At 35.3% G+C, this 17618-nt stretch overlaps 1 protein-coding gene across 8 annotated transcripts in view; it reads left to right on the top strand.

Annotated features, from left to right (window-relative positions):
- Positions 1-17618, top strand: part of LOC150109587 (tensin-1-like) — a 540448-nt gene that overhangs the window by 453331 nt on the left and 69499 nt on the right. For all 8 annotated transcript variants that reach the window (XM_090413690.1, XM_090413698.1, XM_090413682.1 and 5 more), the window contains one exon: positions 15251-15396. In XM_090413690.1, the coding sequence (XP_090269816.1) occupies positions 15251-15396 (146 nt within the window). The remainder of the gene's footprint in view (positions 1-15250; positions 15397-17618) is intronic.

Genomic DNA, 17618 nt, shown 5'->3' with positions numbered 1-17618 from the left:
AATCAAATAAGAAGTACAGTTTCAAATCTTGAATTTCAAGAACAGGTATACTTGTGCTTCTCAATATTTTCTCCCCATTAAAAGTGTTTCAAGTTATATTATAGTGAATTTTGTTCATTTTTAAGGTAAAAATCTTACAAATCAAACTTTAAAATACAAATATTATTAAATCACTAATACCTATACCATTGTATTCAATCTTTTAATTTCTTATAAGGTTAGAATTACATATTCAACTTTGGCTTTTTAATTTTATGCATTTAGGAGAGGGGAAGACTTTCATATTCAATAAGTGTGTCCCTCTTTAGACTTACCAAAAGATGGTAATCCTAAAGAAAGAGGTTGTCTCCCGCATTTTCTCCCAACTTGTGAAAGATTGCTTCTTTTTACCAACTTGTATATATCTCTAGAATATTGCATTTTTCTGAAATTTTAGAAGGCTGTGCAATCTGCATTCCTGTAATTTGTCTCCACAGCTCACATTCCATAATGCTAATGTTATTTTAATGATCACTTCAGAATCTTCTCTAGAGTTTATCTTCTCTTCCCTTGCAATCCAGTCACTAAATATGTCTATTGTGCCTGATTGCAGTCAGGCACAATAAGTGCCTGACTGTATTGAGCCTTGACAGGATAAGATAACTAATTCCTTATCCCTACTGTTTTTATAAACTGTGGTATTCCTCTTTGTCATCTTTATTACATTTGCAATTTGTTTCCCAAAAAACCTTGTCTGAGTTATATTATTCCTAGTTTCATTGCCTCAACAGCATCTTATACATATGGAAGTAGGTATCATTGATTATTCATAATAATGCTTCATGGTATAAACAATACCAAGAGGGTAAAAAATATATTTAATAAACTTACTAATATTTCCCTGGATTTCTACCCAGCATTGTCAGAACTGTGACATGCATGCAGCATTGAACTCATTAATTGTGGAAAACAGTTCAAATTTTAATTGAACACAGAACTAATATCCTTATATGTACCCTCTATGGGCTGGATAACCATAAAGTTAATTTAGAGAAGTCAGGCTATCAGGTCTCAAAATAACCGTCTTCCACATCTTTGGTAACAATGCAACTATACTTGTTGAGATTGGGAGAGTGCTTCATAGCCGATGCTGATTCTGAAAATAGTCTCTCAAGCCTATAATGACTTCTGTGTAATACACATATTTACCTTCATCTAATCCTATGTGAAGGAGTATCCAGAGCAATGTCTGCCAATTCCTGACTTGTCATACAGATAATCGTATCTGTATGATAGATACGATTATCACGGATCATTTGTATACATTTTTGTGTTCTTCATGTTAGCTGATCTACCAGGCTGTCCAAAGTAGGCTAAACTGCAGTCACAGGGAACTTTATACATTCTGCGATGGTCAAGAGGATGCAATTGATTTTATTATTATTATTATTATAATCTCCATGGACTTGGCAGATTCATCATGTGAAGTTCATTCAATTGACAATATATTTATCATACCAAATCTTAAAATCATTAACACTCCTTGCATTAACAACACATTCTGGTAATGCATTCCATTCACTGACAGTTCCCCATGTAAAAATATACTCCTCACACCCCTCTTTACCATGCTCTTACATAACTTCCAGGGATGACCTCTGGTTTTTTCCACTTTCACCTTTTGCTCTTATTATGATCTAATCTGGATTAATCTGATAAACTCCTCTCACTAACTTGAATGTCTCTATCATATCACTTCTTTTCCTCCTATCCACCAAACCTCTGCAATCCACATTTTTTCAACCTCTCTCCATACCCATCATCATTATCAAATTCCTGCCATGTACAATCAAGGGGTGTACAGGATATGATAGTACTACATGAAAAAATTACTTCATTACTAACTTCCTATCTACAATTCTCCTCCAAATCAGTCTAGTACTTGTCAAGACTCCAACATTATCAGATCTTATATTTCTATCGTCTAAGGCACTTTGTACCGTATCAATCCACCTATATCTTGGTCTTCCTCTGGGTCGCCTTGCTGCCAACCTGGCAGAGAACACTTGTTTTGCTAATCTTTCTTTGCCCATTATGTTTAAGTGACCATACCACCTGAGATTAGCTCTGCTAATGCATTCCTGGATGCCGACAATGTCAAGTTGTTTCCTAATATCCTCATTTTTAATATGATATTGCCATTGATGCCATCTGTTCACGCCTCTAATCTTTCTCAGGACTCTCATATCTGCGGTCTCTAGTCTTTGGTCAAGTGTTTTACTTCTTAACAAGCTCTCAGATCCATAAGTTAAAACTCGTTTGAACACTGTTTTGTATACAGCTAATTTAGTGTTCTGACTAATTTCTCTCCTATTCCATATGAATTTATTCAATTGACTTCCCACCATACCAGCTTTGTTGATTCTGTTGTCTATTTCTATATTTAATTTACCATCTTCACTAAAAATCGTGCCTAAGTAGCTGAAATGTTTTACTTGTTCCACAGGTTCTCCATTCACAACACAGTTGACATTTTCATTGATTTTCCATATTTTCATTTTCTTTGTCTTTTTAATGCTGACCTTCATACCATATCTATTACCACAGTTATTCAATTTAGTCAGAGAATTTTGCAGACTTGTAGCTGATTTATTTAGAAGTATAACATCATCTGCATAAAGCAAAGAGCTGACATTAACATCTCCAATTTTGATATCATGTTTAATTCCTTTTTCCTTCATAATGTGATCCATATAGAATGAATAATAGAGGGGATAATGTACATCCTTGTCTCACACCAGATTTAACATTAAACCATCTTCCTGTACTTCCTTCAATTCTAACTGCTGACTTACAACTCAAATAAAGACTAAGTATTGCTTGATATAATGCCTCATTGACACCATATAACTGCAGCGTATTGAATAGCTTCTCTCTTGGCACCTTGTCATATGCCTTTTCCAAATCGACAAAACTTAAAATACAGATCTTTGTATTATTCCCATGCTTTCTCGACTATTTGTCGTAAAGTGAAGATCTGATCCTGACAGCCTCTATTTGGCCTGAATCCAGCTTGTTCTTCACCAAGCTTTTCTTCCACAATTCTTCTCAACCGTTTCTCAAGTATACTTGCATAGATCTTGCCAGGAACACTCAGTAGAGAAATACCTCTGTAATTCTCACATTCAGTTTTATTTCCCTTTTTATATATGGGTACTGTGAGAGCTCTACTCCAATCATCGGGAATTCGTCCCTCTGTCCGGGCTTTCTGAACTATGCAGTGCAGCCACTGCAAGACTCTGATACCACCATACTCCAGCATTTCTGGTCGAATATCATCTACTCCAGCTGCCTTTCCACATTTCAAGCCTTTTTCTACTTCAGGTATGGATATGTATTCCTGACTGCATGCCTGATCAGTGTTTTTTACCACTGTGCTGTCATCACTGCTTGTTTCATTTAGCAGTTTTTCAAAGTAATTATCCATACTTCAAGGATATCTTTTTCTCCTGTTTTCATGTCACCTTTATCATCTCTAACTCCTTTTACAGCATTCCATTCCTAAGCTTTTTCAACAACCTCCAGAATATTTTGCCACCTTCTTGATATTTATTTTCTATATTCTTGCCAAACTCCTCCCATTACTTTTGTTTTAGCTAGTTTTACACGGTGTTTAGTTTTCTTACATTTGTCGCTGTATTCTCTAAGAGCACAAGCTGACTTATTTGCCAGGAACTTTTGATATGCTTTCTTCTTTTCCTTCACTGCCTCTTTAACTTCCTGTGTCCACCATGGAGTTCTGATTTTTCTATCCTTGCAGACAACTTCACCACATGCCTCTCTAGCTGAATCAATCAGGTCTTTCTTCTAGGCTTTCCACTGAATCTCCAAGGTTTGATTCCTGTTCTCAAACTCTTTCATTTTTTCTTGAATAATCTTTGTGTATTTTAGTCTACAGTTCATATATGAGAGCTGCTCAACTTTTATTCACTTTAAAACTTTCTTACATGTTATTCTTTTCAATATGAAATTCAATTTTATCCTGCTCAAAACTAAATAGTGATCACTTCCAATTTCAAATCCTCTGTACACTCTGGTGTCCTGCACCAAGGAGAAAACATCACTATCAACAATAACATAATCAATGAGACTTTTCTTATTCCTAGCCTCTTCTCTCAATGTGAATTTGTGCACATTTTTATGTTGGAACATGGTGTTAGTAATAACCAGTCCATGTCCTGAGCAGAAATCCAACAGATATTTGCCATTATTATCCATTCTCCTAAAGATCAACTTTATTCTCTTGAACATCCTGGAGTGCATCAAGTTCTCTGTGCTGGCAGTTTAGCCCACTTTGGACAGATTGGTAGATCATCTAACATCCACCTTGAAGAACACAAAAATACATCAGTGATCATCTGTATGACAAGTCATGATTGGCAGACCATGCTCTGTATGTTTCTTCACATAGAATTAGATGGAGGAAAACTTCTGTAGTATATAGAAGTCATTATAGGTCTGAGAGACTATTTTTAGATTCAACAATGGCTATGAAGCCCTCTCCTAATCTAGACAGGCATAGCTGCATTAAATTATCAAAGATCTGGAAGACTTATTTTGAAACCTGATAGCCTGACTTCTCTAAATTAACTTTATGGTTATCCAGTCCATAAAGAGCACCATGTCAGGACATTAATTCTATTTTCAATTAAAATTTGAATTGTTTCTATAATTACTTAGTTCACTGCTGTGTGCCTATCATAGTTATATGTCGAAAGTTTTTTCACTTGGTTGTACTATAAATTGAAGATACCAAGAAATTATATTATTGGTTTAATCCTTTAACCAAGTGTAAGCAAACAATGTTTACATGTGAATTTTATCTTCATGACTGTGCTGCTTGTATATAAAAGCTAATGACTTCACATTAATTTCCTCTGCCTTAGTTACATTATACATATCTGAAAGGGTGTGTGTTTTTCATTATGGGATAAAGAAATTAATGTGAAGTCATTAGCCTCTATACAAGCAGCCCAGCCCAGCCATGAAGATATTTCACATGCAAACATTGTTTGCTTACAGTTGGTTAAAGGATTAAACCAAGAATGTAATTTCTTGCTATCTTTAACATCACAGTTATAATTGTGCTCTGAGGATGCTGGGTAGAAAACCAGTGAAATATTAGCAAGTTTATTAAATGTATAATAAATTTAGTTTAATCCTTTATCCAAGTGTGAGCAAACAAAGTTTGCACCTGAAAATATCTTCAGGACTGTAGCAAGGTGGTGCAAATGTTGTCAACTCGGAGCAAAGGTGGACCAAGCTCTCATCACTTCTTGTCTCAGTATCTCCCACCATGCAACGCACATGTCCTTGCAGACATGTATTTTTTATGTATTTTTTTATTAAATGTATTTTTAGCATCTTGTACCACAGTTCCCATCAGTGCATTGCATAGTTTTAAATTTCTTCAGTTTAAAGTGCAAAACTTCTCTTAGTAATAACACTGAATTTTTATTCTCTCTCTCTTTTCACAGTGTAGTCTATTCTTTCAAAAGTGGCCAAATCAGCTCATCAAATCACTTGGTTGCTGAAGAATACGTTGACATGCAGAGACAAGCAGGTTATTGTTCCTCTGTATCGAGCCTTGATAAGACCCCATCTCGACTACTGTGCTCAGATTTGGTCACCTAGTTTTCTTCTTGATCGGGAGGAGGTGGAGAGGATCCAGAGGCGAGTGACCAAGATGATAGCAGGTCTGTGGAATGAACCTTATGAGAACAGGTTGAGGATTTGTGGGTTGCAAAAATTGGTTGATAGGCGGAGGAGGGGAGATATGATTGAGACATTCAAATTACTGAAGGGTTTCTATAAAATTAATTCAGAGGATATTTTTGAGAACAAGGCTGGTTGTGGGAGGACTAGGGGACATCCATGGAAACTGGGCAAAAGTGTGGTTAGTAAAGGTGTTAGAGCTGGGTTCTTTACTTTTAGAGTAGTGAACGAGTGGAATGCGCTCCCTGAGTCTGTGGTGAATGCTGTGACAGTGAATGAGTTTAAGGCGAGATATGATAGATACTGTATGAATGTCGAATAGTTGTGATGAATATGATTTGGGGCCTCCCTCGATGAGTCTAATGACTCCCTGGAGTTGCCCATAATAATAGTAATATTCATGTATTCATCAACATAAAAGTTAAAGAGTAGTGATCTGTGGACAGATATAAGATGATGACTATGTTATGCATGGCAAACTGCAATATAAATTGCAGGAAATGGATTGATTGTTTAAGATTCAGGTAATGGTTCTATTTCTTAGAAAGTCATAAACTGGATTTATGACTTTCTAAGAAATAGAACAATTCAAGTTAGAATAAATAATACCTTTTCCAAGAAAGTGAAAATAAGACAGGGACTCCCTCAAGGCAGCACATTGAGCCCACTCCTTTTTTTTCATCTACTTAAACAACTTAGATAAAAATATAAATAAAGAAACAAATATAGCTATGTTTGCTGATGATTTGGTCCTATTCTCAACTCACAACAACCTAGAAACAGCAGAAAGTCACTTAAACAAAGATTGTTTAAGTGACTTTCTGCTGTTGAAAGTTTATCTACATACTGTGAAAACCAAAAAAATCAAAATTAACCCTACTAAATCAGAAATTTATGTATTTACCATTAATAGCTACCTCAGAAAGTGGAGACCAAAGATTAAGCTAAACAGTCAACTAATTACCTTTAATGAAAACCCCAAATACCTTGGAGTTACTCTGGATCCATCACTACGCTTCAATAAATATATCAACAAAGTTGCAGTCAGAGCAAAAAGAAGATCTAAAAAAGTCACATACACCTCTATTATCTGATCCATAATGGAATATGCTTCGCCTATCTGGATGCAAACATCACAAACCAGTTTAAACAAGCTTATAAAAATTCAGAAAAATGCAGCTAGAATCATCTGTTGACTAAGGAATACAACTCCTGGAAAAATAGCAGAATTCGAATCCAACCTTGTTCCTTTAAAAATTAGGTGGCAAGAAAATCTTACTAAATTTGTAGAAAAAAGAGTCAACCTTGCACATCATAGGAAAAGTGAACTCTTTAACAAGTGCAACCAACAAACAGAATAGAGAAAAAATCAGCAATGCATGAAATCATGGAAAATAAAATTCTCTTGGATTGTCCAAATAAAATAGCCAACTACCCAGCATTTCCTCCAAATCAAGACAGGAAAAATATAGTTATCAACTTTGAAATAGGGAAACATGAGGAAAAAAAGCCTTGAAAACCCTGAAATCTTGAGATCATTAGCTCTTTCAAAAATAATGGAATATGGACCTGACTTGATAAAGATCAACACAGATGGCTCCAAAAATTCAAATGGCTATTCTGGGAGTGGTGTACTCATCTATGGCTCTCAAAATATAGAACTAAAAACAACTAACAGTATTGGATGCAACTCATACCATGCAGAATTAATAGCCATTAACACAGCACTCAACATTTGGATAAACAAAACCCAAAGGAGTTTATATTTTTCACAGATTCCTTAGCAACCCTTCAAGCTATTAAGAATTGCTACACTAGCCATCAAGAAATACTTAGAGACATAGCAAAAAACATAAACAAACTACATGAGGATTCTGAAATAATTTTCCAATGGATCCCACCCATGTGGAATTAAAGGAAAATGAAACTGCAGATGAAGTAGCAAAAATGGTCACAACATCCAGTGATACCACAGATTTCAGTCTTTTTAAAACCACTCAATAAGAAAACATAAAAAGAATAATTTTCCAAGACATGAATCACTACCGGTATTCAGCAGAAGAACCAGGAGCTAGCATCAACTCCAGGTTTAATTGTTGTGCCACTACCAGGATCTCTCGCCTCGAGACTGGCCACACAAGACCAATCAAGTTTAGCGATGGCATAAAAGTCTTCCCCCACTGCAAAATCTGTAACATTGAGGAAGCATTGCCAATGCATTTACTAAATTGTATGAATATTTCCAAATGTGAACTTTATAATAACCCAGAAAATGTGCTCTAATAAAATACATGAATTTAATCCCTATGATTTGGTGTAATAATACCACAGGATAATAATAAAAAAAAAAAAAAGGTAATGGTGTCTGGCAGTATCAAAGAATTATGTAATAGAGCACTGTTTAAGAAAGAGAGTGCACAATTGAAAGCCTCTGCTAAAGGGTAGTTGTTATTGAACCATTAGACTTTAATGCTGTGGACTGAAGACGCTATATACTCTATTAGTGACATGGCTCATAACACTAATAAAAAGCATGCAATTATGAAATAAATATAGATGCAAGAACAAGGAAATAGTAATCACTGTATATATGTTGCTCAGAACACATCTGAATACTGTGCATAGATTTTTGAAAGGAGAAAAAATTCATTTACCTAGATAAATTGCCTTGGGTTTGCAAAGTGGACCCCCTATTTGAAGCAGTAAGCTATAGGTTCAAATCCTGCTATAACATAGACTCCAGTCAAGTGATAATGCTGTTGATGGAAGCCTGAAGTGGCTGAAAAAAAAGTACCATGTTTGCTCTTTCAAAAAGGTTACTCAATTATGATTATCTAAACCAGCATTTCCCAAACTTTTCCGATGACGGAACACTTCACAAATCCTGAAATTTTCACGGAACATCTTGGTTATTTAGTAATGTATTAATTAATAATTAATTGTTCATTTAGCTTATTTTTTATTATTAATTAATACTTGATCATTAATCATTAATTAATAATTAATTAAACATCATTTAAACATAAACATCATTAAATTAATTTGTGCTGATTTTCATTGACATATCCCATTCTGATCACCAAAAATTGATAATATTATTATAAGTACTTACGAGTGAATGCAGACTTTTTCTTCTGTGTGCTGGTAGTTTTCCCCTCCTTTTGTACATCCTGGAGATTGCTTTGTAGGCTGGTGGTGGGTGACTCACTATCTGTTGCGTCACAAACACCTTCAATAAGAGATTTCTTAATATCAAAATTAAACAAAGTCCCTTGTCCCTTATTCGTATTAAAATTTAAATCTACATGCCTATTACTTTTAAAAAATCAATGCACTACGGTTTTGAAACTTTCACCCTACAATACGAACTTGCGAAGAAAGTATTCAGTATTACTAGATTTGAGAAACGGATACAGACTACCTTGATCTTCAATTTTAGTGGAAAAATTTTCTTTATACTTCCTTGCTGATTGGTCACTGACATTTGCTACACAGATGTGATTTCCTTCAGTTTTGAGAACAGATGATACACTGCCCATTGTTAGAATCTGCTTGCAGACAATTTTTATGACCGGTCATAAACAGCGGTATTCCCTTTCCCAAATGTTGAAAGGTTTCGATGTGTGAAAATTAACAATAATTCATGAATACTTCCACGTTTAAAAATACACAGCTTGGTCACTAACATTTGCTACACAGATGTTATTAGGCGTTCTGGGTCTGAGCTTTTCGACATATTTGAATATTATTCTCCTCTGAATATTCCCACTATAAAATATTTATTCATGAAAAATGCTTAGAAAACTAAAATGACAAATTCCAGAACTTCTCGCGGAACACTTATTCACCTTCCGCAAAACACTGGTGTTCCGTGGAACACAGTTTGGGAAACCCTGATCTAAACTTTAATCCATCCTTGGTATTAAATATGCTATGGATTTCCAACTTTTATGAGATTGACATTCAAAATTAAAAAATTTAAAAAAATGATTGAGAATATTAGAACAGAAACATCAAATATGAGAATAGACTGCTGTAATATAACTTATGAATCTTGAAATATAAGAGGAAAGAGACAGATGTGATGGATATGAGATGGGTAAAATGAAAATTATCTATAGAGATCAGGTGAAAGAGATAAACAGACCATCCCTGGATACCAGGTAAGAGTATAATGAGTATGAATGTAGAATTACTCATCATACTCTTATGTTCATGTGCAAAATGCCTGATAAGTAAAATGCATTATTGCTAGAGGTGGTAGTAGTGGTCAGAGCATTGATATGGAATGACAGTCATAGTGACAGCAAGGATGGACTTTTCACAATGTCTTGCAACTCCTAGATAGTGATGATGGTGATGATAGTAATACTATAATAAAACAATAATAATAAATTTGTATTACTGAAGATAAAGCTTTATCTTAATTTTCATTCTTATGTTACTGGAGTCCGGATTAGAATGTTATTTTCAAAAGTGTGGTTTTGGTTTACTTTGAAATAAGGCAAAAGGCTCATATTTCTCCAATATTATTATTCTCACTAATATTTCAGTATCAGGGTGATATACATATAGATTAAAGAATAAATGCAATTAATTATTACATGTTCATCTTCAAAACAATGTATAACTGTTGGATTCCATATGATGGTTATTTTATTGCGAGCCCTGCATGCATCAAGCAGACTTTGGGCATGCATGTAAGGTGCTGCATACTTGTTGATGGTTAGCATTTCAGTTTCCCACTTACCACCAAGCCGTTGCCTATTTGTGTGGCTCATGATGGATAATATTAATATTCTTGTGTTAATATTAATTAATATGCAAATCAAATAGTTGAATTACCGAGTGCGCATTTTTCAGGAATGTCCTGTCTAGGTGACATTGACTGATAGGAGAATGGAGGTTGAAAAATTGAGGTGCTTAAAATGTTGCTGAACCTCAATACAAACACAGCAGCGGGATTAGATGGCATATCGGGCCATGTATTATGAGAAATGTGCAAGGGAATTATCAGCTCCTCTTACCAAGCTGTTTAATTTAAGCCTCAGTAGTGGAAAGGTGCCAATAGAGTGAAAAGAGGGCAAAATAGTTCCATTGAGTTTTTGAAAGACAGCAGCTACCTTAAGCAGTATATAACAGAAGGTGCATGAGGACCATGAGTCTTAGATTTGATAATCTCATCATAGGGTGTTATTATAAATGGGAGACATTAAATCTTACTTCAGATGGTGAAAGTGGCCATGAAATGATCACCTGGGTGGTGGGCAGCCAGTGGAGGACTTCTGTGAGAAAAGGATATAAGTGGAACTAATATACTGGTGATTATCCAAACCCCAGGAGACTGCTTGCAGCTGTATCATGAAATGAGGAATTGATGGAAAGGAGATCAGTGCTGCTTAGACCCTAAAACTATCTGTTAGAGACAATGTCTGAATCTCTTTCAAGGGTCAGGAGAAAAATTAAGGTAGGTGTGAAATGGATGAAGAGGTGAGGAATGCAGTCTGGAAAAAGAAGGCATTATGGAGACAGCTCAAGATGAGTGGTAATAATCAGTTGCATGAAGAGTACAAATAGCATGTAAGGATGCTACCAGAAGTGCAATATGAGCTGCAGTTAGCTAATGAGGCCAAAATATATATATATATATATAAAAAAAAAAAGGAGGAGGAGATTTCTTTTGATACTTGGCTGGTAGAAGAAAGAGCCTGATTATGGAAGGATGATATTGGTTGGTGAAAACGATAGTAATATCCTCTGTAATGATTACCATTCTATCACTATTATATCACACCTCCAAGAATACCCTTCCTAACGATGTCCAAGGAGAAATTGAGGAAGGGTATTCTACTCTACTCTACTGCACAGAGCTTCATTCCTTACGTAATCCACCAACTACACACAACACTGTCTAATGCCCACTACAATAGTATTTTTTGTCTGTAAATTGCATGTTTTCTCCTGGCTAATTTGCCTGTATGTGGAATGAAAAACCTTAACTTCCAGAAGAAAAAATCTGCTACCTCTATATATGACCAGCTAATTCACCGTCAGTTGAAAAAGTCCATGTAAAGATTCCTCTCATCACAATGAGAATCAAATTCAGTTCCTTTTCAATTGAAGAGTGCAATGCATTATCAGTTTTCCATTTGTGCCATGGAGGCATAATGGTGTTTCATCCTTGTAAATGTGACATTATGCAGAACTTGAGCTGTGGGAAGGGAAGTGGGGAGAACTGATAGTGAATGAGCACGAGGTTTAGAATTTAAGGAATTGAATAAACTCTGTGTTAATAAGGCTGTGGTACTTGATGATATCACCTTATGTTTTGAGGGAATGTTCTAGCAAGTTAACATCAGTTTTGACATTCTTTTTTAACATGAATCTTACATTGAGCATAGTTACCAAGGAGTCGAAAGAGGACAAAATTGTTCTGCTTCATAAGGGAGGTGATAAGACTAAGGCTTCAAAGTATAGCCCAATATATGTGTTTTGAATTTGGTTAAAGTGTCAGAGAGGTTAGTGAGGACTAAGATCCAGAATTGGGTTGACAGCAGTGGCATTCTTTCAGTGGACAGCATGAGTATTAGTAAGTTCTGTATTGGGGAGCAATATCCCTCAAGATGAAAGTTGCTATTGGTGTGCCCCAAGGATCTGTTCTGACACTATTGCTGTTTAACTCATACATTAATGATATTTGGAAATGTGGTTTTGCAAGATGACTTGAATAGATTGTGTAAATGGGTAAGTGAGTGAGTGAGGCTACCAGTTCAGTCTAGCAAAGTGTAAGATTTTAAAGTTCAGGAAGGAAAGATAGGATGCAGAATATACAGCTGGTGGGAATATTTTAGAGGAGGTGAAGGAAATAAGGGATCTAATGATAAGGACCTAAAATTTCTGGGACACATTGCTAAAATTGTGCAAACAGCATAATAGATTACAGCAGTGATGCATAGATCATTGACATTTATTTATTATTATTATTTTTATTATTTTGTGACACCTTCAAAGAGTCCAAAGAGGGCACCTGTTTTACAACTCTTCATCTCCATCATCTACACAAATGCCATCTACTGCCCACCACCACCACCAGTATTTTTTTTGTCTGTAAATTGCCTGTGACCTGAAGGCTAATTTGTCTGTATGTGGGATGAAAAACTTGAGTTTCCTGGAGAAAAAACCCTGCTACCTCCATATGAGATCAACTAACTCACCTTTAATTGAAAAAAAAAAAACATATAAAGATTCCTCCTGTCACAACGAGAATTGAACTTAGGCCTTTTTCAATCAAAGGGCTCAACGTATTTAGAAGTATTGATGTTATGGTTCTGTTGTATAAGGTTTTGATCAGGCTGCATATGGATTACTGTGCATATATTTGGTCACCTTGTTTTCAGAAGGATGAAAAGATATTGAAAATGGTCCAGGGATGATTGACTAGGGTGCTTTCTGGTCTGGATTATGTTATGAAATTTAATTTGCAGTCTAGTGGAGGAGCAAGAAGGGGAGACATAATTGACACATAAAAGTTGGTAAGGGGTTATTACCAGATTAATGTGGATGAAGTTTTTCATAGAATAGGGGAAGAACAAGAGGCCATCTCTGGAAAGTGTGAGCAGGGAACTGGGGAGAAGATTTTTTTTGTATGGAGAAGTGGTGGATGAGTATTGCCTTAGAAGGTGGTGAATGTATTTAAGTCATGATATGATGAGCTCTGAAACTGACCAAACCTCCATAGTCCAGTTGGTTTCAACGATGTCCTTTGGTTGGAAAGACCTAGGTTCTAATGTAGTCTATAGTGTGAAGAACTTCCTTTATCAGAGCTTTTCAATTGAAGGTGAGTCAGCCAGTCTCATATGAAGATGGCAGGGTTTGTTCTTCCAGAAAGTTGCATTTTTCATCTCACAAAACAGGTAAAAGGCATGCAATATATAGACATAGAAGACTATAGGAAAAAGAATTAACAATCCTGTTCCATTGGATCTGGTTTCAAAAGCCTGCTATTGTGTGGTATTGTATTGTGTGGGTTTGCACTAAAGCATAAAACAGAGTGATGAGCTATGTGTGTATGTGTGACAGTGGGATCTTCCACATTGAGTCTTTTAACTTCATGGAGGATCATAATAATTATATATATAAACAAACTAACAATACTTAAGGCAAAACACTTCAAAACTATTCCTATATCCAATTTATAAAAAAAGTAAAGATAACAGTACAAAATAATACTATTTTCTAAGCATAGTTCGAAATGTTACCATATGCCATCACCTTCAATATTAATTTTGTCTTGCTAATTTCTGTAAGGGACCTGAAATCTTGTTATTGTTCTGATGAAAACACTAATAGACCTATTGGTAGCTTAACGCTTTGGTAATTTGAGATTATTAGTGGACTTTTGTAGTAAATAAAAAAAAAAAAGTAATGAGGAAGCATGATCTTCAAGAAATCCTAGATGGAATATAGTAACTTTTTTTTTGTTGTTGTTCCTTTTTTTTTTTTCCTAGCTACAGAATATTACAAAGTTTGTTTATCCTCATATATACTTGATATTCAAATAAGAATTAATATCAGACAAGCCTGAAGTTGGTGGCATTAGCTGATGGGTGGTGGTGGTGTGCAGAGAGAAGCAGTCAACTATGTTTCAGAGTTTAAAAACCATTGTTTTTGTTGGTGTTGGAGTTATTTAAATTTTTTTTTTTACTACTTTCTTGAACCTTCTTTCCAGTCAACATTTAAATTTAATTTTATGGATTATATGGAGGATCTTCCAATTTATCCCATGGTGAATATTAAAACAACCTTTCAGGCAATGCTTAGTGTTATGAATTATTTGAAGGCTCTTCTGTTCCATCCTGTCTATGGTTAGTGCTTACTGTGTGGACAGTCCTCATCTAAAAGGAAGAATATAAAAAAATCCATCAAATTATACAGTATAAAAAATTAGAATGCATAGTACTTTTAGCAGTCATCATTGGATAGAATGGAAGAACCTTTTCATAATCCATAAAACTAAATACTTACTAGAAAGAAAGTTTCAGTAATCTTCATTCCTATTTATTTCATTTGGTATTATTATTATTATTATACCAAATGAAAATAATAAAGAAGAAAATAATAAAAATATTATTATTATTATTATTATTATACTGGTCACTAATTTTATGTATCTTTAGCTATATCAGTGATGAAGAGATGTAAACAAGGATTGTACATTGGTGAAGTTAACTTTAATAAACTTAGTAGTATCAATTCTTTTGAGAGAAGTGGGGAGGGACTGGTTGGGTAAAGAGCAAGAGATAAAAAAAGAACATAATTTTGCAATATTTCTGCTTTTATAACTATTGGATTTCAAGTCTTTTTAAAGATTTTGAATAACAGCTACATAGAAAAAAAAATACTAAGTGAAACATTTATTTGTAAATTTTTATTTTATCCTGTTGCATGTGTGTATTGGATACGAATCAGATGTAACTCATTTTTTTTTCTCTGTTAGCAAAGAACGAAGTCCTTCTCCCAGTGTTCCAACTTTGCATCAGGGTTCATTATCTCAGTCTGTAGGACCTCATATGACAAATGGGCAGTGTTCTCCAACTATTTACTATGGCCAGTCACAGAGATCCAGTTTACTTTCTCTAACAGGTATTAAATAAATCTGCTCTGTCATCAAATTAGTGATGCATGTGCATTTTTGGGTATGAAAACATTAATTAGTAATATGAATTCTTTATTTACTTGATGCTATTCAATCTTTAAAATACTAAATACAGTAATTATCCTACCCCACTCCACACACATGGACACGCACGCACGCACGCATGCGCGCGCACATGCACACACACACACACACACACACACACACACACACACACACACACACACACACACACACACACGCCTGCTATCTCTACTTTGAAGAAAAAAAAAGAGGAGAGAAATAAAGGTTGTACTTGTATGATATGAGGAGCAGAATTTAAAAGAGAACCACCATGACCCCAGCACTGTGGAATTGCGGTAAGTGTGAGAGAGACAGACAGACAGATAGAAAGAAAGAAGGACAACATATGTAAGTAGTCTACATGGAAACAGAAAGTATGACCAAACTATAATAAGGTTACCAATAATTTGAGATAATGTTCTCATAATGATACAGTTCAGGTGTGATCATTTTCTGGTGCATAATCTTGTGTTGGGGGTACCAAATATTATGATGATTAACAAAATATTTCTGGATAGTTTATGTGGATTTTTTGTCTACAGCACCACGGAACAATTGAACGTGACATTGAAGAACTTCATGCAATATCGTTCAATAGTCATAGTACCTTTTTTCAGCACTTGTAGCTCAGTTCATCCATTAAGCATAATATATCCCCACACCATGACCCCAGCACTGTCGTATCTATCTCTTTCAAGAACATTTTTCGCAATGGTAAGCAGTAACATTTTCATGTCAGATCAAGTGTCGTCTAGAATTGGAGGAAAGACTAAAATGACTCTCATCTGTAAAGAGTACATTAGCCTATTGTATCTTGTCCAATTTTTATGGATACATCGCCATTGAAAATGTGCTCTATGATGAACTGTGAATAAAGGGACGCAGACTACAAGCCTTCAGACATATAGACCTACTTGTTACAGACGTCTTGCCACAGTTTGTCGAGATATCCACGTACCTGTGCTTGAATGAAGCCAACTTGCAAACTAACCTGTCATGGCATTTCGATTATGTTTTGCTGTTATAACCAAAGATATGTCTTCATGCTCCATGGTAGAGTGAGGGCAACCTCTTAACAAACATCTGGAACACATTCCATTGTTTTGAAATTGCCCATAGCCTGGATACACCACCATGTGAGATTCCAAACTCTCTGGCAATATTAGTAATTCTGCAGCCTTCTTCAATCTTTCCAATAATTCTTCCCCATGTGAAATCATCTGGATGATTGCTTTGAGACATTACAAGATGTCTAAGTTTGCAACTTTATTCCATCACAAAAAGAGCTTCCTTCAGACACAGTTTCTTAGTGTAGCCTTTTATCCTGTTGGTTCATTCTTAGGTTTTGGACACCATTGCAGTTGGGAGGAGATGACAGTGCTCAAAAAAATCCCATTATGTACCTCTGTGCACACAATCATAGAGATTTACTTCCTATCTAACAGTAGTGGACTTGATGAGACAAAAGACTGTAAATTTAGGCTCTACCAGTGATATGTTGTGAATAGATACTAAGTAGAAATGGGTTGGGAATATAGAAGTAGATATAAACTAGATTTAAGTTAGTCTGATAAACTATATTAAGATGAGATTACAAATCGTGCTTGGCAAATTAAATATCGGACAAAGGTGCAACATTCGGTTGGCTAAATCCAAGGCAACTCTGACCTAGTGTTAGTAAGGGCCTGCACTCTACAGCACCTAGTGGTTGTGCAGACTGAATGCCTTTAGGTTCATGCTTCATCTGTGTTAGGAACTTTGAATGCCTTTAGGTCCTAATTTGGGATTGTGACTGAATGCATATAGGTCAGAATCCCATCTAGTCACTGCTGTGATACCTTTCAAAACTCATGCATTGAAAAGCTGCACTAGCTGGAATTGCTTTTGTACTGTTACAGTGCAACCACTCTGACTATGAAGTCACTAGAGCAGAAGCATTAAGGCAGCCATTGAGACTAAGTGGCTGCTACTTCATATGCCACACCATTTAGTGCAGTGACACACATCGTGAGCATGTCATGATGTGTCACTGCATTATTTTTAGTCTCTCTCCAATTATGTTTTAGTATAGTCCAAGTTCCACTGCAGTGTAATTGTTGAGAGTATATGCTTGTTATAGAGCTTTCTTTTTAAACAATTTTTAGGA

Source organism: Typopeltis vanoorti, chromosome 2 (assembly GCF_054136105.1).
Source record: "Typopeltis vanoorti isolate ZY-2024b chromosome 2, IOZ_Tvanoo_1.0, whole genome shotgun sequence".
Taxonomy (NCBI): domain Eukaryota; kingdom Metazoa; phylum Arthropoda; class Arachnida; order Uropygi; family Thelyphonidae; genus Typopeltis; species Typopeltis vanoorti.
This window is presented reverse-complemented; position numbering and strand designations above follow the sequence as displayed.